Raw genomic sequence first — 27,777 nt, forward strand, 5'->3', positions numbered from 1 at the left:
AAAACAACAGGCGGGCTAAAACAAAAACACAACACAGAGCCGCCACTGCGCGTTATTTATCCCAAAATAGGGAAAGGAAACGCTCAGAGAAACCTGGAAAAAGCATGGTCTCGCGACCAAAGAGAAAGGGTAAGGGAGTCAGTTACGCAAGGGGAAGGTATTAGCACCCCTCACGTCCGTCGTACTCGACGGGATCCACGTTCTAAAAGAAAGAATAGGTTGCTAAAACATCACACACACACGCACCGAAGACAACACAGATGGGGTTAAGAGGAAGAGAGCTCGATAGGACGTCGCATCCTATGCCTACGTATCTCGTCTGGAACGAGAATCAGAGCTGCCGTAGTTCGGCTCACGCACGCCAAACAAGCAAACACAAACACAGGCAAACATGGAGCTTGAATGTCAATCACTGGACTTACATCATCATCCGAACCAAAACACATGCAAGAAGGCAAACGTGGAGCCCGAAAGCCAATCACTGGACTTACATCGGCATCCGAACCAAACACACACGCACACTGGAACCTGAGTGCCACTCGATGGACTTACATCAGCTTCCAAGCACACAACAACCAACAAGTTAATAGGGAGTCGGGAACTCGAGCCTATAACTGTCAAGCACACACACAAAAAGAAAAAAAGTGCCCGGAGAGACCTCGCACGGTCTCCTGCCTACATACCTCGTCTGGAACAAGGATCAGGGCGATGTAGTTCCCCTGAAAGGGAAAGAAATTCTAGCCAGAAACCAAGGGAGACACACTACCAGGGAGCTGTACTCGAGCCTAGTGTTGTCATGCATCATTGCCCTATGTTGTGGTTTCTACCTACTCGCACAACTGCAAGCTAATCCTATCCAGGAAAACAAGCATGCAAGCATCAAACAAAATAAAACAAACATTTCAAACAAATATTCACATAGCACACACTATAGCCAATCAAGTGGGCTCAAACAATGGGTTTGACTGCCGAAGCAAGTCATCTGTACGTGGGTAGTGTTCGCTCTTAACCTTGCCATTGAGGGGCTAAGGTGAAGCAGATGAGAGGTGAGTGAAGATTAGACTTCACAGCTCTTATCCCTGACCAGGGAGAGCTTCAGACAAGGGAGCGTGGGTCCAGAATGGAGGGACCCTTCTACGCTCAAGACTCTGACACGATTGTGCAACAGCACAAGATCTTGGGTTTGTGTCCCAATGCATCAACACACAGCCGTGTGAGCAGAGGGACGACTCAACAGAATAGTGAGGGATAGATTGCATATCCCTTTGATCCACCAATTGCCTCATAGAGGTCTTCACCTGCTTGGGCACAAATGTAAACAACCACAAACATCGCCTCTTAAGGAGGACTTCAGACAGTTGCCTGGCCAAGTAACAGGCCAGGTCTTCCAGACTACATGAAGAATAGAAGTCCTACCTCAATTGGTCTAAAAACCAAGCAGCAGCAAGCAAGTTCTTAAAGAACTGTAAGCGACTAAATGTACCTGAAATCAATCAAGTATCATCAGTACTCAGACAAACCAACAATAAACAGCAAATGCTAATCTATACAGACAACACAAGTTAATGCACACAAGTGCAAGCTATGAGCTCAAGCTCAAGCATCAAACCTACAACACAAAATCAATGTTAGTTTACAACATCAAACAAAACTCAATTTAATCAACTTGCACTTTTTCCTTTAAGCCTTTTTGCATTTCAACCTGAAAATCCACACCAAATGTGAGAAACTAGACCACTAGGCCAAGCCTAGGGTCCAAAGGGATAAAAAAAATTTAAACAGCAAGCAAAACCAATCCAAAATCACATTCAAACAAATAGAAAGCAAATGCAATTGGTCTCATGCTCATATCATTCACCAATATCAATTCATGCACAATATACCACAAACTAGGTCAAATACAACACCAAAAGTCCAAACAGAATGACTTCAATCAAAGGCATACCAAAACAATTCCAAAAATCCTCAAATAATTCACACCTAAACAGGACACAATCAACAAGTAGCATGTCAATTTTCAGCTCAATTGGACAAAAGAAAGTAGGTCAATGAAAATCAAAAAATCCAGACACAATTATGTAAGCCAATTCAAGACATCCAAGCAAGCATCCATTTCAATAATTCATAAAACAGTGACAACACATTAGAAATGAATGGGATCAAAAGCATAATGTCCTACAATGTGTCTACAATGCTCATGTCAAATTTCATCTTCATCCAATACCATATGAGAATTTCACAAAAGAAATACAAACATGTGTCACACAATGTTGCAAAATGAACCAACAGAGAAGAAAATTATCAATCAATTTGAAAATGCAACCAAAAATCCCAGAAAAATTCACATGTTATGTTGATATATCAATGATCATTCATGCAAAAAATTGGAGCAATTCAACAATCCTAGGCCATGCAAATAAAATCAGAAAGTTGACCTAGCTAGGTGTGACACAAATTGTCACACCTAGATTCAAAAAATCATATCTCCATCACCAAGCATCCAAAAATCATAAACTTTACATGAAAATCACCATCAACATGTCCAGAATAAGCACAAAATTTTTCATCCATTTCTTTACAAGTATGAGTATTTCATGAAGGATGTGGTGAAACATACACAAAATGCACACATGAACAAAATCAATAGGCCAATCAAATTTCCACACGTGCAAAAATTTCACAAAAATCACCAAAAAATTCTACACATTCTCATGAGCATGGCACAAAAAATTTCACAAAAATTGGATGAATTTTGAGTGAGTTATCAATTTTCTAAGTTCACCTAACAAAATTGAAAACAAAAATGAAAAAGAAATGAAAGAATAAATAATTAAATGAGGAAATGGCAATTTCGTAATATTTAAACACACGGCCAAAACGACGTCGTTTCAAACACATGCCAAGGCGCGCTCTGATTGGCCAGAGCTTGGCGCCAAACACTTTTCAAACAAGGCAAATGGAATTGGAAGATCTGCACGCGTTCTGAAGCGTTCTTCAACATGAACAATGCCAGAATTTCCAGAAAAATCAAGAACAACCAATCGTAACCAAAATCAACAAGCATATAGTCAAACGAATCGTCTTTCTATGTAGATCAAAGATATGTGACTCAAATTTCCTAATTCCTAACATATGCTCGGGATCGATCATTTAAAGATTCACATTCAAACATTCAAATCGCGATAACTCAACCTACAGTTAATCATTTCACAAACCACAACTTGCATGATGTTCTACGTTGAATGATCTTTCTAACGCATATCACAATTCAAGAAACCATGAGATTCGAAAACTAACCTTAAGGTGATGGCAGCCATGGATCTTGAAGCTTCTGGATGTATTTTGCCAAAACAGATGAACATCAAGGATGAGGAAGATGATTGGAGAAGTTAGATTAGCTCAAGGTCGCTCCAATTGCAAGATTTATCAAATCACCATTGTTGAGCACACTTTGAACAGTTGTGATTTTGAAGCTTTTGGCAATGGATCTACCAAAACAGTCGGAGAACAATGTCCAAGGAACACGAAGCAACAAGAATTTTGCACTTTGGTGAAGAATTGAGAAAGTTTGGATCAAAAATGTGGAATGAGGATTCTTGAGTTCTTGGAGAAAATGGAGGGAAAAACGGTTATGCCTTGAGAATTGTGATTGTGATTAGCATTCTGTTATAATTAGACACTTATACTCCACTCTAATCACTTTGCTAATCACCAATTAACCAAATGAAATGAAATTAGCTTAATGTGCAATTTGAGTGCAAGGGCAAAAATGACATTTCACATTGGGCTATGTGACAGCAAGGTGACAGCTCAGACATCTTCTAATTGCCATTTGAAATGTGTTGGCTTTGATCCCATGTTGATTGGCATTGTATTTTTCATTTTCACTATGTCATGCCAAATTTTGCATTTTAAGTGCAAGTTCCAAAATGGCCTAGCCAAATATTGCACCTTGAAAACTTATGACAGTCCAAACCATTTCTATTTGGCATATGTGATGTGTTGCAAAAACTCCCATTCCAAAATTCCCATTATTTCTCAAGTTGGACCATTTTGCCCTTGGATTTTAATTGTACACTTGAAAATTGACCTTTTGCATTGACCATTTTTGATAAATTCCAATTATGCACCATGAAAGTACATGTTAAATGGAGTTTGCTCATAAAAAGATTACTCATTTTGGACACTCCATGTGAAAGTTATGCCACTTTGATTATAGGTCTTTTTTGAAATTGAATGGACCATAACTTGTCAACCATACATGGAAATTTCAAGTTCTTGGACTTTTTGGAAAGGTAAGAACAAGATCTACAACTTTCATGTTGAACAAATTTTCATTTGAAGCTTCCTTGGACATGTAATTTTGTGGTAAAAAACTTTCCATTTTTGGAAACTTCCATTACAAGTCACTTTCTATCTTTGGCAATTTTTTGTCTGACCTTATTTTCTCCATTCTTGAGCTTTGACATGTCAAATAACACTTGTTTCAACATGAATGAAGTGCATCCAACTCAATTCCACCTCCAAATCCATAAAATCAAGCACAGTTGACCACAGTTGACTTTTTCAACTAATAGATGAATTTGGCAATGCATTGATCAATCTGAGCCCCAATTTTCTGATGAAATGGCTCCATGATGAAACCCTAGCCTCCATAAGCTCAATACAATCATGAAATGATCCCCATATCCATTGTAGATCCCACCTCCTTGCCATGCCCTGATTGGTCCAATACAACTGATTAGGGTTGACCAGTGGTCACAACCCTAATCTCAAGGTGTCTGCTCCAACACTTGATGATGACAAACCATGATGATGATGATGAATCATTTCAATCAAGATGAAGATCAATCCCCTTTGAGAACCACAAAACCCTAATTTGGACCTCCACATCCTCAAATGATTAATGACCAGTCCAATGAAACCCTAGCTTGCACTTGACCTCTTCATCTCCTGATCAAGACTTAAGAGGATGACTTGTACAATGTAACCACATGATATGCAATATGCAATGCCTAATGACCTAAAAATGATATGCAATATGTTAAGCTAGTCCCAAGAGAGGAGGGCAAATTTTGAGGTGTTACAACGGGAGAGAGAAAAGAGTTCGATTAAAGTTGTGTTATAGTGATCACGTGTCTAGATCGCATTATAACGGTAAAACATGGCTTGCTTACTCGTGACGGAGGCTTAAGTGCAAGTTTGTACATGTTAGAAGGGATTAGACAAATGTCCTATTATGAAAGGTTTTCAATCACACGGGGGTGGGAGAATAAGTTAAAGTTGATGTGTTGTATGATTTTTAGGTGAATGGGGAATATTCAGTAAGGATAAGATGTGAGCCTTGGAACCAATGAATCAGGGTATTGTTGGAATGCTAGACTCCAAAAATACCTTTTCCATTAAATGTATTCATAAAATTGTTTTATGGACAATGAACATTCAAAAGATTGTTCAAAGGGTCAACCAGAATGCTAGACTCCAATGACCCCTCTTTTCGTCCAAGTAATTAGGTATTTAAGAAAGGAAAAGAGTGAATGAAAAGCTAACCCAAGACGTGTGCCTCGAGAGCAATCATCAAGGATTCAAGGAATGCGAGATTCCAAGGACCAATTTCTTTCGTATTTGTTTAGGAAAAAAGTTTAACGAGTTGAGAAAGCGGAAGAGAAATTCGATGTTGATCAAGTGTTTTATCGCATTAGAGAAAATAGGTTGTGAAATGGTTTGAAATAATATCAGATACTTATTAAAGAAAAAAGCTTAGTGGCATTTTGAAAATTGTATTTGATGTTGATCAAATACCTTTTATCTTAGTATTTTTGAAAGTTTAATTTTAATGGTCATTTTGTCTTTTTGGATTAACAATTATGCATCAACTAAAGATACAATAAAATAAAATAAAAAATAAAGCAATAAAAAAGATAAAAGGAATAATAAAAGGGAGGGGGCACACTATCAATGCAAGAGGTAAAAGAATTAAAAAAAAAACTAAAGAAAATAAAATAAAGAACAAAAATAAATAAATAAAGCAATAATAATAAAATAATAAATAAAAAATACATACAAAAGACAAAAATATGCTGAAAATTTGAGGTGTAACTAGGAAAATGCTTTAGGCTCAAAGAAGGGATCCTTACAAGGATGCATTGAGCAATTAGGAAGTGTGAGGGAAACTTCATCTTCTCCAACCCCATATTTGGTTACTATTCCTGTAGCAACAAAATTGAAAGAAAATGGGTTCCAACGAAAACGTAAAAGCACCATAACTTTCTCAAATTTTTACGGAATTAAGCAAATAAATAATGAAAATTTATCTACTCGATCTCACGAACATAATGGTATATTCAAAATCAGCAAATAAACAACAAAATTTTTCTTAAATAAACAAAAATGCAGCAATATATATTTGCTTGATTTGACCATTTTATCCACCCTCATGTCAAACGAACTATAGATTCATGCTCAGGGTGATTTTGAGAAGTTATTAAATATATTATTTATATAAAACAAGCATCAATTTTCATTTGACTCTTTTTGTTCATGGAGGTTCAAAAACACTTTAAACTCTTGATTTTGAAATAAATTGAGTTTCCATACAAAATGATGTTTATTAAAGTACCAAATAAATAAAGTAAGAGTAAAAATGCAATAGAATTAAATAAATAATAAACATAAGAGTTATTTAAACAACAACAAATCACTTTTGCTTATGGAGGTTCAAGGACACTTTTCAACTCTTGATTTAAAATCAATTGAGTTTCCATGCAAATGGTGATGATTAATGTATTAAATAAATAAAGCAAGAGTAAGAATACAATATAATTAAATAAAGAACAAACATAAGAGTTATTTAAACAACAACAAATCACTTTTACTTATGGAGGTTCAAGAACACTTTTCAATCTTGATTTAAAATCAATTGAGTTTTCATGCAAAATGGTGATGATTAAGGTTCTAAATATATAAAGCAAGAATAAAAATGTAATAGAATTAAATAAAGAACAAGCATAAGAGTCTAATTATTCAATAAAAAGAAAGAAATGACTTGAAAGAAAATGAAGAGAAAAATAAAGAGAGTTTTACCTTAGTTTTTGTGAATGATTGGTGGTGCGTTTGTGAATGGAGTGAGCTTTATTTATATGCTATAGAAATGATAGTTTATGAATTATGCAAAAAATATGAGTGTCTTCTAGAAAATTATTTAATTAAATAGTGAATAATGATGTAATATATGCATGGAATAATAATTTAATATATGCATAGAATAATGATGTAATAAATGAGAGATATTTTGGACCTTCTAGAAACACTGATTTTTATTTTATGAGGTATGAAAATGATAAATAAAATTCAAATGGATATTTTGATGATAAATCAAATGATAATAATTTTTTTTTCAATATGCATAGTAAAAAAATGCAATTTTTGTCAATTTCTTCAACATGTAAAATATTGACTTTATGTTGACTTTTATTTTACTATAATGCATATATGCATGATTATGGTGACAATATTTGATGATAAAAATGCATATGACTAAAAAATATATAACTTGATAAATGAACATGTATCATATAAATTTGAAATACCCGGACAAAATTAGGGTATGACAACTCCTTTACTTTCTCTTATGTTGAAATTTTATTCTTAAGGGGACAAACGTTGGACACAGTGTCTGGGACAATTATGTGCGACTTGATCATAATAGTTTGACAATAACTATGAAATAAAACACACACCAATAAAGAACACAAAAGATTGTTAACCTAGTTCGCTGGAACGTCACCAACATCTGGGGAGCTTCCAACCCAAGAAAGAAAAGTCATTCTTAATAGAATTAGTATAAATTATCTTAAATGAACAACCTTTGTTCAATGCCCCTCTTCTTAATTTTACCAGTGTATTTATATTTAGGACTCCCCCTAAATATGAGACCCCTCTCACTTTCTCTTAACCACTAACCCTAGTGATTAATACAATAATCAAAATATTGAATGTTTGAATTATAACTCAAGTATCAAACCAATCTCTATGCCTTGAGATATAAATGAAGGCGCTAGAGTGATGCACAAATAAAAACATAAACAAAGGAATCAAAATAGAAACCCTAACACAAATATTCTTCAATTCTTGCACACCTTCAAACATTATGTTTTAGTATTCTTAAATAGCAATGCAACATTTGAGTTTTTCTCTAATGGGCATAAGATTTGATAATGCCCAAATTTTTAGAGGATTCTATTTTGATTTATTTTTCAAAAGCCTCCAACAATAATATTTGATTTGTATTGATTCAAATTTAAATCTCTAAATAATTAGATTTGATCTTAGTCAATATGTCAAACAAATCTAATTAACACATTGCTAAAAACTAACAATTTTGATCGAACAACAACCAAAATTTTCACTCAGAACAACAACAACCATGACCTGCTAACAAAGGTTAGATGTTGCGCACATGCTGGAACATCGTGTCTCACATATGTCATTTCTTCACAAAAACATCTTGTACACTCCATGTTATTTTTCATAATGCAGTCAATCAAAAGAAACAACAACCTCACCCTTTGGCAATTTTTGACAAAACTGACTCTTGCAAAACTTACAAGATGTGGATGGGTACATCACAACATGAGCATCATAAGTGCAAACAATAGCAACAGAAGTAGCACATAAGTAAGGTGGTTATGGTTGCTACCACTACTATACAATATATATTTGGTGGCACTATATTACTACGACTCTTTTGTCAACTATAGTAACATATCATTTTTAAAGTGCCTATTTTTTTATTAAAATACTTTCCGTCGCAGTTCTTAATAACAACCGTGGTGAAAAATAGGAAGGCATCACTTTTAACCACGGTTAGAATTCCAACCGTGGTGAAAATTTGCGTCTCGTCATGAGTTCAAATCCCAATACCAACATTTTTGGTTTTTTACTTATTTTTAAGCCATTTTTTTACCATAATTGGAATTCCAATCATGGTGAAAAGTAGCATCTAGTCATGAGTTTGAATCTCAACACCAACATTTTTTAAACTTATTTTTAAGTCACTTTTCACCACGGTTGGAATTTCAACCATGGCGAAAACTGACGCCTTCTTATTTTTTTAAAGATATATAACGCTCTTAGTTCATCCACTTTTGCTCTAGATGTACTTAAAAAAAACTTCATCATCTGCCTCCAAACTTTTTCTATTTACGAAACATTATTCCTCCACTAAACCAAACTTGAAAATATTATTTCTTCCATAAACGAAACTCAAACACATTTCTTCCATTAATGAGTTTTAGAACTCCATCATCTCTTCTTCATATTGAATGAGGCATGAAAATCATGGATTGAACTTAGAAACGTTAGTTGTTTTTGTGTCAGGTAAAATGTTCTTGTTTAACAATTCTATATATTTATTTTGTTGTTGTTTTTCTTGTTGTTGTCATCGTTGTCGTTATTGTTGTTGTTCTTGTTGTTTTTGTTATTGATATTGTTGTTGTTGTTATTATTGTTCTTATTGTTGTTCATGTTGTTCTTGTTCTTGTTTTTGTTCTTATTATTGTGCTTGTTGTTGTTGTTCTTGTTGTTCCGTTTGTTGTTCTTATTGTTCTTGTTCTTGTTATTGTTGTTCTTTTTGTTCTTTTTTGTGTGTTAAAAATATATAATCTTATATATTATTATAAAAGTTATCAACGTAGTTAGATAAAACATGTGGCAAAAATAAAAAATGTTGACTGACCTTTCACCACGAGTACAATTGTGGTTATAGGTAGCACGCTTTCTAGTTTCTTACCACGAGCACTACATAGTGGTTATAAATAATCCACATCCAATCACATCCTACCTAACAACGGTTATTCAACCATTATTATATGCATTCCACAATTGTCACTATAAGTGTTTTTCGAGCAGTGTACACACTCAAAACATAATCACAATGCTCCCACATTCAGGCACACAATTAATCATGCATGCACACAAACAAAGTCAGTAGTTAGTCAGGCCATTTAGAAAATACCACTACACCATCACTACTCCCCCTTTTTACCACAATTTGGCAAAGAACAAAAGCAAACTAGATCATAAGTTACCAAATACCACCGAGAGTATAAAAGAGAGCTAGAACTTCTAACATTGTTATTGGCAACAAATCCATAAGGCTAACAAACCATTATAGATACAGAATAAGGAAACAATAACATGCCCATATATATGGGCCGAAGGAATAAAAACATACTAAAATAAATGAAAGCAAACAAGACCTCTAAATTCACTACCCAAACCTTCCACCTGGTGAGAGAAAAGTGACCCAGTCTTCATAAGCATCTGAGTTATAATTACTTGCTTGAACGTGCTTTCTTTTCAAGGACTTCACTTTTGTCACTGGCTTTTTCCTAATCACAGATGCTCCAACAGATTGTCCAACATGCATTTCCATCTTAGTTTCATTCTTCTTCAGATCATGCTTATTTGACTCTAGAGCCATAACTTTCTTTTCAGACTTGCCTTCCAGCATTTTGGCCTCCTTAACTTTAGCTTTCCTAAATGATTGACTCATTTTTGAAAATAATGGAAAAACTTGAGAGAAGGGAGAGTGAACAATTTTCTGAGTACAATAGAGAAAGAGAATAAGAGTATTCTTCCTTGTAACGATGAACCAGTTAAAATGAGAGTTTGAAATAGGAATAATCAACCTCATTTCACGTGCAACACAAAACATAAGAGAGAGACACTTTCTTGTTATCCTTACACGCCTCCCTGTCTTTGACTGCTATAGACTCCCACATATACAAAAAACAAGATCATCCATTAAAGTTTTAAACTGAGTTGCATCTAAAGCCTTAATAAACATGTCAGCTAAATGTTTTTCAATTTCTATATGATCAAGGTTTACAATTCTATCTTCCACGAGTTCGTTAATGAAATGATGACGAATGTCAATGTTCTTGGTTCTGCTGTGTTGGAAAAGATTCTTTGAAATATTAATAGTACCCAAGTTATTGCAAAATAATGTCATGTCATTGGGTTCGACATTGTACTCCTTCAACACAAGTTTAACCAGAGCAATTGAGTGCAACTGCTCCCTGCATCAATATACTCAACTTCATTATTGGATAATGACACACAATTCTGCTTCTTGTTGAACCAAGAGATTAAATTATTACCAAGAAAGAAACATCTACCAGGTGTGCTTTTTCTATCATCTGCACTTCCATCATAATCAACATCACAATACCATACTAGTTTTGAATTGGTACCATGAAAGTAGATAATTCCGTAGTCACAAGTCCCATTTATATACTTCATAATTCTCTTCACTTGAGTAAGATTACTAGCCATGGGTTCATCTTGATATCTAGCACAAACACCTACAAAGAAATTAATGTCAAGTATGCTTGTTGTAAGGTAGACCAGACTGCCAATCATGCTTCTGTATAAACTTTGATCTACATCAACACCCTTTCATCTTTGGTTACTTTCACATGTGTTGCACCAGGAATTCTCTTGTAACTTGCATTTTCAAGTCCAAAATTCTTCACTATACTCTTAACATACTTACTTTGAGATATAAAATTTTGTTCTTCCATTTTCTTTACTTGAAGACCAAGAAAGTAAGTGAGTTCTTTTACAATGCTTATCTCAAATTCAGACTTCATTTGTTGGAAAAAATGTTCCACCGTATGGTCTGACATTCCACCAAAGACAATGTTATCAACATATATCTGGGCTATCATGATTTTTCCTATATCATTATTCACAAATAGAGTTTTATCAATTCCACCTCTTTTGTATCCATTGTTGACCATGAACTCATATAATATTTCATACCAAGCTCTAAGGTCTTGCTTTAAACCATAAAGATCTTTATTCATCTTGTACATATGATCTGGAAAACAAGGATCACTAAAATCCTTTGGTTTCTCAACATAAACTTCCTCATTAAGATAATCATTCAAGAGGGCACTTTTAACTTCCATTTGAAATAGTCTGAATTTAAACGTGGAAGATATTCCAAATAATAATCTAATAGATTCAAGATGATCTACTGGAGAAAATGCCTCATCAAAATTAACTCCTTCTATTTGAGTGTACTCCCAAGCAACTAAAATTTCCTTGTTCCTTGTAACATTACCATTTTCATCAGATCTGTTCTTGTAAATCCATTTAGTAACATTCACATATCTAGGTTTTGAAACTAATTCCCATGCATTATTTTTAATTGACACAGTTCCCCTTGCATATCATTTATCCATAATTCATCAACCAATTCTTCCTTGATATTCTTGGGTTAAATCTTGGAAATGAAGCAAGTGAAGGTAGAGAAAAACAAGAAAAAGAGGTTTGAATTGTTTTCACGGACAATAAAAACTTTTGGTAGCACTACATACACAAAGATAATAACAAACAACACAGAAATTTATCTTGGTTCGCTTGAAAATCAAGTTACTCCAGTCCACCAGACCAAGGTGATTTTGCCTTCAATAAGGTCTTAATCCAATAATATAGAAAGATTGCAACAAACGTCTAAGAGTACACTGATCTCTTAGCCCACTCAAGTCCACAGACCTTACAAGTCACTTGAGGAAATTTACAACAACTATTTTAGAATTACAAGAAGGTGTTTAGTGCTTCTAGATAAGCAATATGAACACAACAAGAACAAAGATCAAGGATCACACTTAGAGCAACAACTCGTGTGATAACGTAAAACAAGAATTTAATGTATGATTTGATTTTGATATGTAGAATTCTTGTGTAATAGCTTCGTATTTTGGTATGATGATAGTTGGGCCTTTTTATAGTGCTTGGAGATGATATCGTTAAATTGAGCATTGATGTTGATATCTTACCAACTATGGGACTTTAATGACATTAATTTTATTGTCATTTCCATAGCAATTTTGGAGAGTATTCAGTATTATCCATATAGAGATTCATACCATATTTGGAATACTTCTTTGTTAAGTTCTTGATTCTGATTTGTTGGGCGTAATTCAGAGTATGCAAAATTCATATTCTTTTCTCAGATCTTGTATTCTTCAGATAATTGTCTATTACATCTTCTTCAGAGGTTCTTGACTGATCTCCAAATAGACAATCTTCTGATGTAAGGATCTTCAGAGTTTTCATATTTGGGATCCTTCATATGTCTTTAGATGCAGAGTTTCCATAGTCTTCAAAAGACAAATTCTGTGGGTGATTCTTTTAGACATCGTTGACTTCAGCGTCAGAACGAATACCTTTTACTCTGAGTTAGTTGTTCTGGACTTTGTTTGACGTCAGATAGTAATCCATCAGATTACGTTTGCCTTAGAGTCCTGCACACTTAAAGAATTTATTAGGGGACCAAATTGTTTCATTCTTTGTTATCATCAAAACTTAGAGATATATTAGAGAACCAAATTCTTGCTCTAACAACAAGAGTTGGAAATCATATCTCTAGATCTGGTGATGACTCCTTTATTCAGATTTCCTGTGACATTTTCAGTGGGACGATCCTTTTGAGTTCTTATTGATGGTCCCTTTTTGATTTGAGGATTTTCAGAATTTATGCTTTCAGACTCAATGTCGGACCCCATGTGTGGGACATCAGTCTGTTGAGGAGATACACCATATTCATATTCATATTCATATTCTTTCTTATCTTCAGGAGTATCATCAATGACCACATTTATAGAGTCCATCATTATCTTGGTATGTTTGTTATATACCATGTATGTTATATTATTGGTGGGATAGCCTAGGATTATCCCTTCATCACTCTTTGGATCCATCCTTCTTCTTTGCTCACGATCTGCCAAGATGTAACACTTGCTACCAAAGACATGAAAGTATTAACATTGGGTTTTCTTCCTTTCTAAAACTCATATTTATTTGGGTTAGTTCTAGATCTTATAGTCACATGATTATGAATGTGACAAGTTGTGATCATAGCTCAAGCCCCAAAATAGTAAGGTAGATTTTTGGCATGCAACATGACTCTAGCCGACTCTTGCAAAGTTCTATTTTTGCATTCTACCACTCCATTCTGCTGAGGTGTGATAGGTGCTGAAAATTCATGACTAATCCCTTTAAAGGAGAAAACTTAGAGAACTTGGAGTTCTCAAATTCCATGTCATGGTCACTCCTTATTTTTACTGTCTCACTCCCTTTTTATTTTTGAATAGGAATACATAGTTCTTTGAACACATCAAAAGTGTCTGATTCTTCTCTAATAAAGTTAACCCAAGTGTATCTTGAAAAATCACCCACATGCACAAAAACATATCTTTATCCACCAAGACTTTCCACTTGCATAGGCCCCATAAGATCCATATGAAGTAAATCAAGAACTTTGGAGGTGGTAAGATGACGAAGCTTCTTGTGTGACATCTTTGTATGCTTGCCTATTTGGAAATATCCATAGATTATGCCTTCTTCAATTTTCAACTTCAGTAAACCCCTGATGGCTTCTTCATATATGATATTCTTCATGCTCCTGAGGTTGATATGACCAAGTTTCTAGTGCCATAGCTTTGTCTCATCAACTTTGGATATCAAACATGATTAAGGTTGAGATATCCATATATAACAGTTGTCTTTGGACCTTGAACCCTTCATTAACACTTCTTTATCTTTGTCGGAGATAATACATTCAGCCTTGTTAAAGTTCACATTTAGACCTTAATCACATAGTTGACCTATGTTGATCAAGTTAGCATTTAGATCTTCTACCAACAACACATCATCAAGACAATGGAAACATGAACTAACTAATTTGCATATGCCCTTGATTCTTCCTCTAGCTCCATTACCAAAAGTAACATATTAGAGTATGACTTTAACTCTTCAGGATAGTTCTTTTCTCCAGTCATGTACCTTGAACATCCATTATCAAAATACCAATCTTCTTTTGAGGACTCTAAGAGATGTACGAACTATAAGACTTGTGGTTATTACTTTGGGTTTCCACACTTTCTTTGCTTGAACCAGTTTTCCTTTTCTTTTGAGCCTTGGTTGACTATAGGACTAAGGATATCCATATAGTCTATAGCAATATGGCCTTATGTGCCCATATCTCCCATAATGACTACATCTCCAAGAAAAGTTCTTGTAACCTCTGTATTGAGAGCACACATGTTGAGCAGGTTGCCGAGACATATGGTCCACCATTAGAAACTCAGTTTTCTTCTTAGGAGGAACAAACTTCTTAGAGAGAATTTTAACCTTTTTATTCATGGAACTGTAGTCAAACCCTATAGCCTTCATATTCTTTTACATTTTCACGTCTTCTAAGATTTCATTTAACCTAAATGAACCATTGTTCAACATACAAGTATATTTTGTCATATTTTCAAGCTTAGAGTTTAATAGATTTACTTCTTCTTATAGACTAGTGATGGTTGAAACACGTCTTTTTTTTTTCCTGAAGGAGAGCAGTAATAGTTTTCTTATGTTTCTCTCATACCATGCAAGCTTCTTCCCATTAGGTGTACAACCGTGTATATGTTGCAGCTAACTCTTCATCTTTGATTTCTTCATCACTAGAATCACTTCCAAAGTCAAATTTTCCAATAAAGTCCATCATCTTATTAGTTGTTTTGTCCTTCATTATCATCATCAAAATTAGACCATGTGATTGGCAATCCCTTTATTTGTTTCTTTAGAAAAGTAGGACATTTAGCTTTAATATGACCAAACCCTTGATATTCATAACATTATGCTCATTTGCCTTTGTTTGGTTTGTCTTCATCCGTGCTTTTGTATTGGGGACCAATGTCTGACACATTGCCTTCGACATTTGTACTCCATTTTTGTCCAGTTCCTTCGAGGATTTGTTAAACTTTCTACTAAGAAGAGCTATATCATCTAATAGACTTTCATGACTTTCACTTTGATTTTCATCCTCATTAGTGTTAGATATAAAGGTTATACTCTTGTTATTCTTTTCTAACCTGTCAGTTATAACTGTCTCAAAGGTTTGTTGAGAATCAATGAGTTTATCAACTTTGGTGCTACTTAGGTATTAGGCTTCTTCAATAGCTGTAAACTTTATATCAAACTTCTTAGGTAGTGATCTAAGAATTTTTATGTCCAACTTTTCTTCAAATATCTTCTCTCTTAAGGCAAAAGAAGTGTTGATAATGTCACGCAATATGATGTTGAAGTTAGAGATGGATTTATCTTCATTCATACTAAGATTCTCAAACTTTGTTGTGAGGAGTTGTAGACTTGACATACGAACTTTTGATGTGCCTTCATGTGCAGTTTTGAGAATCTCCCGCGCTTATTTGGCTTTAGTGCTTGTGTTGATCAACCTAAACATGTTCTTGTCCACTCCATTGAAAATAACATTCAAGGTTTTAGAGTTTCCAAGAGTTTCATCATCTTTAGTACTTTTCCAATCAACTTCAGGCTTTAAGATTGACGTTCCATCTTCAGAAGTAATCATAAGGTGCTTCCAACCTTTTATCACAACCTTTCATGTTTTATTGTCCACAGATTTAAGAAAAACAACCATTTTAGCTTTCCAATAATCATAATTGGTGTCATCCAAGACAAATGGTCTATTGACTAATCCTTCATTCTTAGTTTTGTCCATTTAAACAGAAAATATCTTTCCAATAGCTCACCCAAACAAAACATGGTGCTTGCTCTGATACCAATTGGAATTTTGTTATTAATGGGACATATGTTGGACACAATGTCTGAGCCAATTCTGCGCAACTTGATGATAATAGTTTGATAACAATTATGAAGTAAAATACAAAGCAATAAATAACACAAAAGACCGTTAACCCAGTTTAGTGCAACGTCACCTACGTTTGGGGGGCTTCCAACCCAAGAAAGGAAATTCACACTTAATAGAATTAGTACAAAGTGTCTTAGATAAACAACTCTTGTTCAATGTCTCTCTTCTTAATTCTACCAGTGTATTTCTATTTAGGATTATCCCTAAATATGAGACTCATCTCACTTTCTCTCAACCGCTAAGCCTAATGATCAATACAATAATCAGAATATTGAATGCTTGACTTACAACTCAACTATCAAACCAATCTTTATGCCTTGAGATATGAATACAGACGCTAGAGTGTTGCACAAACAATAAGACAAACAAAGGACTCAAAATAGAAATCCTAACACAAAGATCTTCGATACTTGAACACCTTCAAACATTAGGTTTTAGTCTTCTTAAATAACAATGCAACTTCTGGTCTTTTCCAATGTGCATAAGATTTGATCACACCCAAATTTGTAGAGGATTCTATTTTGATTTGTTTTTCAAAATCCTCAAACAAAAAAATTTGATTTATTTTGATTCAAATTTAAATCTCTAAATAATTAGATTTGATCTTAGTCAATCTGCCAAACAAATCTAATTAACACATTGTTAAAAGATAGCAATAAACATGATTGAAACACAACCAAAATTTTCACTCAGAACAACAACAACCATGATAGACTGACAAATGCCAGATGTTGCATACATGCGAAAATATCGTGTCCCACATATGTCATTTCTTCACAAAAACATCTTGTACACTCCATGTCATTTTGCCTAATACAACCAATCAAAAGGAACAACAGTGATACTACGGAATTTTAGAAATTTTAGCATTAATGCATGAGATTCAAATTTATTGGGCGGGAGACTTAAACAACTTTGTGTGCTATACAGACTTCATGCATTGCTATTAACCTACTAAATCATATAGATGTATCTACTAGTCACTATAAAAATGAGATAACAAAAATACATGGCTAATGATTGAGCATTCTAACTCTGTCACACTCTTAGGGAGGTGAATATGTCTCACATAACCATATCTCAAAATACATAATATTCTAATCTTTAAACCTCACACTCACAATTCCTATTAACTTGAGTATAAGAGTGTTTGTTGATACATTTGATACACATAGTTTGGAGATGAAAATTTCAACGATTCTCCATTGTCGTCGCCGTCACCGTTCTGAACGAGTCTTATATTAGAACATAGTTTAAAATTAAATAATTTATTTTTAACAAAATGATTTTTTTTAAAAATCTTAAACAAACACTATTAAAATAATAAAAGCGATTTTTAAATTTTTTTAAAAATCATTTAAAAAAGAAACATAACAAACAATGCTTAGTGTTTTTTAAGTACCAATAAAAACAAATGCATTTGAAGCTGTTTGTGTGCATTTTTAAACGAGTGCTCCAGCTATATTCCATTTTCATTTTGGCTTCACATTATAAAAGCGGTTAAAGCATTAGATGATTCTTGTTTGATATCCTCACGTCCTTATTAATGTTGTGTTTTCAACGTCTACGTTACGCGGTTATCTCTTCAATAAAACCAACCAACATATAATAAATTATCATTAAAAAATGACCACAGACACGTTTTTGGAACACAACAAAATTGTACTGTAGTATATATTTTGTTATAGAATAAACTTAGTATTATGTTTGACCTTTTCCATTTTTCTCTTAATGAACTCTCATTTTTTTAATTTGACTTTGTCTATGATATAAAGACATAAGCTATTCAATTATTCTCCATATGGAATAAAACACACACTGTTTAATAAGTCGTATGTTATCATAAAATGGTGATAGAGAAAGAGAACCACATAAGAAATTGTCAAAAACAAAATAAAAAAGATGAGAGAGGACCAACCACAATGGGATGCGCACGTTCTATCTGCGTGGGGCTGTGGAAATTGGAATCCACTATGAACGCTGTCGTTTAGATCATTTTCAGACATGAGATATGCTGCGAATCATAATGCGCCACGTGGGAAGATGCCAGAGAGTAACAACTATGTTATGGTCCCCACTCATGCAGTGTCGTTTACACCGCGGCTTTAGCCCAATCCAGCTTTTGCATCTCATAATTCATTTCACTGAAAAGTCTTAATGATCATGAAATAAAATAAATTGAAGTGAGTGCAGATACATATTTCTTCACTGGCTAGCAAATCAAAATGGTCTTCATTTGTTTATAATACTTTCTCCGGTTTTATTTATAAACAAACATTTTTATTTTTTAACCTTAAATATAAATAAATGTCCAATAAACCTATATATATTTAATATATGTTAATTGAATCGGATTATGAATTTTTAAAATTCTATTTGTGAACTCATTTAGTCGAATCAACTATAATTAATTTTATAATTTATATAATTATTATTATAGAAATTAGTATAAATAATTTTTTTTAAGAAGAAAAGAATAAATGTTATTTTGACATTTATAATTTATATAATTATTCGAATCAACGGTAACATTTGATATTTATTTACTCACGTATTTTTAGCAGAGCTAAATATACTATAATCAAATTTAATATCTTTAATTCATGGTGGTAATATAACTTCCACACATTTTAACACTTATATATGTATTTGAGGTGTGTTTAGATGTGAAAATAATTTATATGTACATTTAAATGCTCTTTTAAGTCTTGTGTTGTACTCTTATCCTAGCTAGACTTTTTAGAAATTAAAATTTTCAACATGTTTAACTTTTTTATTTTCATCATTGAAGGTAGCTGATCGAGATTTGGTGTACGCACTGAACGCATCGTATACTTGAAGGTTCAACAGAATCGCCACCAAACTTTATTTATCCCAAAAGAGGGGAACAGAGAAACAGGTATGGAAGTCGATTATGGAAGGGGAATGTATTAGCACCCCTCACATCCATGGTATTCCATGTGAACCATTTTGAATGTTCTTGTTTGGATGTGTATTACAATCTTGATGTGCCTGTAGAAAAGAAATGGGGTTGAGAAAATGGAGTGCTCGAGGAGGATTGTGACCCTCATCAAGTGACTTTTTTAGGGTCGAGTTAGGCCCAACCACACTTCTTAACATGGTATCAGAGTCTGGTTTAAGATCCGGTGGGCCACCTACTATGGTTTCCGCTATCGGGCCACCCACCATTTATTTCCACGCTCTAGATGTCCAGTCCTGGGCGTGAGGGGGTGTGTTAAGAGTCCCACATTGGACAATATATGGCCTGAACATGACTTTATAAGTGGGGACAACCCTCACTCTATCAACCGGTTTTGTAGGGTTGAGTTAGGCTTAACCACATTCTTAACACAAAGGACTTATGGTCACTTGACAAAGACAAATGAAAAGTATATCAGATGAAATGACCTAGTTGGTCAAATGTGAAACTTGATCGAGCCAAATCAAAGAAGTAAAATTTATGAATCAAACAAAGATGCATGATCATACAAAACTATCCTAAGGTCCCATTGTTAGGTAACCCACGAGAAAGCCATGAGAGTACAAAGTGTACCGACCTATGTCTCATTGTTAGGTAGCTCAAGTGAAAGTCATGTGTGTGTGAGAGTGTGTTAAACCTAAGCAGATGAATGCAAGAGGCAGATGAATAAATAGATGAATAAGATGATGAACTCAAAAGTTCAACAAGAGATTTTGGAGCTTTGCAAGTCATTTCATGTTGTCATCAGATGCATTTGGTCATAGAAAATGAGTTTGCATGTGTGAGAAGTGGTCCCAAGTTGATTTGGGCATGATTCAACATCATAGATCACAGTACAAAATAGAGTTTAGGTCACCATGTTCAAGCTTAGGCCAAATCTAATCCATTCGTACGTTTTCTGCTTTTCTTTGAGCCAAATGATCATTTCATATAGTAGAATAAGATGCAAAAAGAATCACATTCAAGGGAGTTTTGAGGTGAAAGTTACATGCTTGTGAAGTTGAGGTCGTGACTTGGTTATGTGGGCTAGGCGATTGGTCAAATACTTTGAAGCATGTTGGGTCATTTTGAGGCCCCAAGTTCATGACACCATAACTTTTGATTCCCTCGTGTATTTTGAGCCAAACTTGGGCCAAATCATCTTTGCCATAAGCTCAACGATATGCAAAAAGAATGAGATCAAAAGAATGCTTAAGTTGGAAATGACAAGGGTGGAAAATAGGGGTCATGGCAAGGTTTTGACCTATTTTGGCAACTTGGTCCTTTGCACAAATGAGGTCCTTGATGAATGAATTGATGTTTGACCCTTGAATCAAAACTGTAGAGGATCCCAAAAGGCACATTTGGCTCAAAGAAGCTTGGCATTTGGATTAAAATTGAAGGAGTTATGGAGTTTGGATCAAAGGCATGACATACTTGCAAATTAGGTCTAACCAACTTGTACCTCTTTGTGCAAACTTGATGTTTTCTTGCATTTCTAGCTACAATGATGATGAAACAAGCATCCCTTGATGAAAACTTGATTAAGGCTTGAATAATCTTGAGAATATCATGGAGATTGAGTGATGTGACATGGAAACACGCATATTGATCAACTTTGAACCATCATGAACAAACTTGCATTTCCCTCGATCAAAACGCCTTTGTCTTGCCTTGATTTTGAGCATGATTACCTTAACGAATGACAAGAGCAAACAAGTACCATCTCTTGTGGAAATTAGGGTTAGTTGTTAAGAAAAACAAGAAGAAACTTTAATGTTAAGATACAAATTACATAGTGACAATGCTTGTGATCCCATGACCAAATGGTAATGCATGATATGCTTTGATGTATGCCAATGAATTATGTAAAATGGAGAATAAATTTTGAGATATGACAACCATCATTCAATCTATTTAATCGATTTTGATCCAAGTTAAATATATTTTTCTTTATAAGAATTTTTAATTCTTACAAAAATTAATATATTTAGTTAAAAGCAAATATATCAACTTTTATTCCCTCAAATAAGTCTTATAAAAAAAGAGATTATTTTGAGATTTGTGCTAAAAGTTTTTCAATTATAATAATTGGTCTTGATATAGTTCTATTAAAATAATATTTATATAATTATTCATATATATAGTAAAACTAATGTACCAAAGAAAAGAACCAAAATAAAAACAAGTCGTGCTTGTGAGTGGAAGAGCTCATTAACACAACTCAGAACACAAACTCTGTTTCTCTCTCTTTCTCTCAGGTGGTTGAGTTCATCACTTCATCATAAACACCATACTCGCCGGAATGTGGAAACCACGCGCTCTCTCCGTTACTCTCGCTCTGCTTCTTCTTCACTCTCTTTCTCTTGCTCCTGTTTCAGCTCAGAGCAAGAGATCTGAATGGAAAACACTCACAGGTATATATGCTGGACGATCTGTCTTTATAAACTTTGATTTCTTGTAATTTGAGCTAACAAGATTTTGATGCTTATTCAGCTGAATCAGGAAAAATGAAACAATTTATAGTTTGTTTTGTTGATTCAACTTGTTTCTTCTATTTTTAGATAAATCAATCTCAAGTCAATTTTGGTTAGTTTCTTAAATTGAAAGAATCATGTAACTTGTTCTCATATAAGATGAAATTAGTTTCTGTGTTTGAAGTTTTTGATACCAAAACTTTTGGTAGATAGGTAGAAACTTATCTTAGGTTGACTTGAATATAATTCTTGCTATAAAGAGAAGCTTTCACTCTATGCTTGGTGCGTTGGGACTTACTTTGTGTGATTGTTTTGCAGGAAGTCCACCATTGGTCATAGCACATGGTGGTTTTTCGGGTATATTTCCTGATTCCAGTTACCCTGCTTATCTTTTGGCTGTACAAACGAGTGTCCCCGATGTCGCTATATGGTGCGATGTGCAATTGACGAAAGATGAAGTTGGGCTTTGCCTTCCGGATGTCAACCTTCTAAACTCTACTTACATTTTAAGTTATTTCCCAAATAAAACTGTGAGTTACTTAGTGAATGGAGAATCCGTTGCTGGCTATTTTTCCGTGGATTATACCTTCAAGGAGTTATCCGATGTTATCTGTAAGATCTATTTTTATTGTTGTACATTATTATTATTTTATGGACTCATTCGTTCTTTTGCAAGGCATTTACTTGTTTTATGGTTTAAGGTCTTTTTACTGATTGGTTTTTTTTTGGTGAGTTTTGAAGTTTTTCTTTTTATGGATTCTTACATATTTTTGTTACTGGACAGTAACTCAGGGAGTATTCACTCGGTCAAATTTGCCGGAAAACAATGGTTATTTAATAAATAGGGTTGAAGATATCCTCCCAATAGTGGCCCCACAAACACCAGGTTTGTGGTTGAACATTCAGGTAAATTGAATGTATAATCCATTCTCATGATTTAGCCTCCTTGTTTGCTCTAAAACTAACTCTTGATTTCTCTGATATTTTACAGCATGATGCGTTCTACACGCAACACAAACTGAGCATGAGAAGCTACGTACTTTCAATTTCTAGAAAATTGCGTGTCAGTTATATCTCATCACCTGAGGTTGGTTTTTTGAGAAGTATTACAACACGCTTCAACCCAAAAATTACGAAACTTGTCTTCAGGTTTCTCGATCAGGGTGACACAGACCCATCGACCAATCAGACTTATGGTTCATTACTAAAAAATCTTACCTTTATCAAGACTTTTGCTTCTGGAATTCTTGTTCCCAAGGGATATATATGGCCAATAGATGCTGCTGGTTATTTGCAACCACATACCACTTTGGTTTCAGATGCACATAAAGCGGGGCTTGAAGTTTATGCATCAGATTTTGCAAATGATATTGTATCTAGCTTTAATTACAGCTATGATCCTCTTGCTGAGTACCTCCAATTCATTGATAACGGTGATTTCTCCGTTGATGGTGTGCTGACTGATTTTCCCATAACTCCATCAGAAGCAATTGGTAAGTTATTTATTTTTCTCCTCCATTTTGTCAGAATGCATTTGATTTGATCAAAATCTTATTCAGTTAGAACATGTTTGGATGGAGAAGTTTTAATGGGAAGGGAAAATATACTTTATATGCCAACATTTTAATTATTCGAGGGAGGAGTAAAATCAGATATTATCACGTATAGCCTTCCAATCATTGATTATTTACTTTTATAAATTTTTTGTTACTGTTATAAGTTTTAAATGGAAACTTTTTCTATGAACCCATCCTCTCCAAATACATGCTCGGCATAATCTCTTCAAAGTAAGGATTTATCAAGTTAATTAACATGATAAATAATACATAATCCCGGACTTTGTCGATCTGTCTCAAATTGGTATATCTATAAGCTTGTTTAACTTTACTATCTTGGTAAGGAGATAGTCGTTTTTCCCATGTGGGTGCTCTTAGAAACTATACAATAATTGCACAATGATAGGACACTACTGGTGGAACCATGTGGACCTTTTTGGATTTCTTGTCCTAGTGCTGGTAGTGCACACCCGAAGTTACTAAAAATAGAATCCCTTAGCCCAACAGCCACCACGTCCTGCATTTTTGCTTCCATCTTAAACTGAATTTAGCTTAGACTATGCTCGTTCTCTAGACAGGTTGGAGATATAGCTATAAACCCTTTAATTTAAGCAATTATCATAAAAATTTCATCACAGTGTTCAATTTCCTTACTCTTGGTTGTTGTATTTAATGTGCTTAAAAATCGTAACCTCATAACATATATGTATTCTTGTGTTTACTATTCTTGTCTCTATTTAAGTAGGTGTTGAGTTTGTCATCTCATTTTGCAGATTGCTTTGCCCACCTAGGCACAAATGCTACGAGAAGAGGTACATTTTGTTTTGATCTGGAATATGTATTCTCAATTTGTTCATCAATAATTTCTAGTTGTTTCATTGCATGGGTTCAATCATTCTGTTGCAGCTAAGTGTTCATTATTGTTGACTTGCTGCTCTCACTTTTTATTATTTTCAGATAAAACCTTGATTATCTCAAAATTTGGAGCAAGTGGAGATTATCCAGCTTGTACCGACTTAGCGTATAACAATGCCATATCAGATGGTGCGGACGTTCTTGACTGTCCTGTTCAAATTTCAAAGGACGGAATACCATTCTGCTTAAGCTCCATTGATCTTCTAGATAGTACCACAGTTGCTCAAACAAGATTCAGTGATTTGGTCACGAGTATCCCTAAGATCAAATCTGGCCGTGGCATATTTACGTTCAAATTGACATGGGCTGATATAAAAGACCTGACCCGTAAGTCAAAGAAAAGTTGTAGTTTTTATTTTCTTTCAGCAGTCTAATTTTCTTCAGCATTTCCATATTTGCATGCTGGTAACTCAGACTTGCTAAGTGTATTGACAGATACTTAAATAAGCCAAAATCTCAATGAGATAGATATACACATTAAAAATTGTGTTTTAGGAACTTTATAGGATAATCTAAGATTCAAGAGTAGTTTTCCATGGAAAACATTTCCCTCCCCTATAGTTTTTTACACTTTTGCTACCTGCTATTGTTATTGATTTTATTTGTAATGAAGAAATAAAATGTATTCAGTGTTATAAAAGAGTAATTGACATATTTTTCTGTTCCATTTTTACCTTGCAGCCTCAATATTGAACCCTTTCTCAAAATTCACACTGTTCAGGAATCCAAAATCTAAGAATGCTGGGAATTTTTTAACATTATCAGATTTTTTGTCGTTGTCAAAAAATCAGACTTCTCTATCAGGCGTCTTGATCATTGTTGAGGTGTGTTCTATCATGACTTTTATACCTGTATAGAATTCATTCTTTTAGCTGTTGTGCAAACTCACAATATCGATAAGATTAATGCAAATTTGTATGCAAATGGTTTAGGGCCACTTACTCCATGGTAGTTACCTGGTTTCACCTTGTTGTTTGAAAGGTCTGCACCTTGTTTAATCAAGGATATTAAGTCTATAGCGTATTGTTTTTTCATTGTTAAGACACTCATGAGTAGGAGATAATAAAAAAGGAAAATGACTCACCTGCCTGAAAATGACATTCCTATGAATTTCACCTTTAATATTTCTTCACTTACTCTTCCTTGCTGAATTACTTCAACCGAAGAAAAACAATTTGGTTTCTATTTGGGCATTGGTTTGTTTTATAATGATTGTTGCATACTCTAGGCCTATACATGTTTTGTTTCAAATAGTAGAGTTTTCTATCGAATAACATTATGTTGTGTTCTTCTATTATCAGAATGCAGCCTATCTTGCAGAAAAGCTGGGATTAAGTGTGACTGATGCCGTCATTGATGCTTTAAGCAAAGCAGGTTATGATAAACCAGGGAGCCAAAAAGTTTATATTCAATCCACTAATAGCTCTGTATTACTGAAGTTCAAGGAGAAAACCAAATACGAGCTTGTCTACAAGATTGACGAGACTGTCAGTGATGCTGCCAATGCTGCTGTGGAAGATATAAAAACATTTGCTAGTTCTGTGGTTGTCAATAAAGATTCAGTATTTCCTCGTAGTGCTAGCTTCTTGACCACCTTTACAAAGATTGTGCCAAAGCTACAAGCTTCTAACCTCTCAATTTTCGTAGAAACATTCAGCAATGAGTTTGTATCTCAGGCATGGGATTACTTCTCAGATCCAACAGTGGAGATCAACTCATTTATTCAGGAAACAGGAATTAATGGGGTCATCACAGATTTCCCGAAAACTGCTAGTAGATATTCAAGTAAGTTCTAGAGAATTCTGATGTACAATAAAGTCTATTACTTTACTTCCTCAATCACTGACATAATTGCTCTCTATTCTTCTGCAGAAAACAAATGCTTAAACTTGGGTGATAAGACACCTCCTTACATGCAACCTGTTAAAGCAGGCGATCTTTATAAAACTCTTGACAATCGGACATTGCCTCCAGCTCAGGCTCCACTCCCTCCTTTGACTAAATCTGAAGTGGTAGAGGCACCTTTGCCTGCTGTTGCTAAACTAGCCCCAGCTTCTAGCCCTGCTGCCGAAACCAAGTCGCCACCCAAAAATGCACAGCCTAAGGTTTCCGTTTGCTTCTTCTTGTCCAGTCTTGCTGTGTTTGTAGCTTCAATTCTTCTGCTTTGAGTGAAACCATTTCTTCACTTCCTGCCAAAAAGCTAAACCAAAAAGAAGACTTGAAAAAGAAAGGAGAATAGTCGCACGACACTTTTGACATTTTTGGCTTCGTACTGCATGAATAATCCATGATTTTTTTAACTTAGAAGGAGCAAATTCTTTCCATTGTAGTTATGCATGTTCATTCTATGTTCTCCAATTGCTTCTTGGGTTTGTACCATGAGTACAAAATCTTGAATGGTGTATATCTTCAAACTACGAATTCGTTTTAGATGTGTATCATGTATCATTTGTTGTAAGATATATTTATAATTATATTTGTTGGTGTGCATTTAGCAAACAAGTTGAGGCTCAGATGAAAAAAGCTTTTTTGAGAATCAGTCAGAGCATGTGTTTTGTTAATTGTTTCAATATAAGTAGATTTTTTCTTGATTAATTCCACCTGAAATCAACATCTGCATGAAAGTGTTCTTGGATAGAAAACATAGTAACATATTGATGTTCTATGTTACACTCAAGGATTCATCCGTACACATTCATTTGCATTCATAAGTATCACGCATTCTTTCTAATAAGCGTCTTAGATTCAAGGTTTGAGTGTTTAAAGTCTGCGTTTGAGATTGTATCTTGGTGTTCAAACTTGCTTAAACCCTAGCTTCTTGGATCATGTTTTTATGGATCATTTGGCTTGGAAACTCTAAATTCATGGGCCATCTTAGTGAGTTTGTTAGGAGAACTTTGTTGTTTGTTGTGGGATCTTTATTTAACTTTTGACAATATGATTTGATATTATGATTGTTTAAAATCCTGATTCAGGTCTCACAGTTGACTTTGGTCAACGGTTGACTTTTTGATCAACGGTTGACTTTTGGGACAACTACTTAATCAAAATCAACCATCCATTTTATAGGTTCATTTGATGCAAATTATACCTTGAAACTTCTTAACCATTGATCTTTCCATACAATTGTTACATCCAAAT

General features: G+C 34.3%; 1 protein-coding gene across 1 annotated transcript; it reads left to right on the forward strand.

Annotated features, from left to right (window-relative positions):
* The first annotated feature begins 21,850 nt into the window (after positions 1-21,850).
* Positions 21,851-27,172, forward strand: LOC127117640 (glycerophosphodiester phosphodiesterase GDPDL4). The gene is made up of 9 exons (XM_051047717.1): positions 21,851-22,105; positions 22,484-22,777; positions 22,950-23,071; positions 23,157-23,658; positions 24,495-24,533; positions 24,679-24,963; positions 25,318-25,460; positions 25,938-26,421; positions 26,509-27,172. Exons 1-9 carry the CDS (start codon positions 21,994-21,996, stop codon positions 26,802-26,804), a joined length of 2,277 nt encoding a protein of 758 aa, XP_050903674.1. The 5' UTR covers positions 21,851-21,993; the 3' UTR covers positions 26,805-27,172.
* Positions 27,173-27,777: the final 605 nt, after the last annotated feature.

Source organism: Lathyrus oleraceus, chromosome 2 (assembly GCF_024323335.1).
Source record: "Lathyrus oleraceus cultivar Zhongwan6 chromosome 2, CAAS_Psat_ZW6_1.0, whole genome shotgun sequence".
NCBI classification, from domain to species: domain Eukaryota; kingdom Viridiplantae; phylum Streptophyta; class Magnoliopsida; order Fabales; family Fabaceae; genus Lathyrus; species Lathyrus oleraceus.

Excerpts from the sequence above, each read along its gene's own strand:
- LOC127117640 (XM_051047717.1), top strand. The coding sequence starts at position 21,994 with ATGTGGAAACCACGCGCTCTCTCCGTTACTCTCGCTCTGCTTCTTCTT. Across the intron at positions 25,461-25,937 it reads GCGTCTTGATCATTGTTGAG|AATGCAGCCTATCTTGCAGA; the intron begins GTGTGTTCTATC and ends TTCTATTATCAG. Across the intron at positions 26,422-26,508 it reads AACTGCTAGTAGATATTCAA|AAAACAAATGCTTAAACTTG; the intron begins GTAAGTTCTAGA and ends ATTCTTCTGCAG.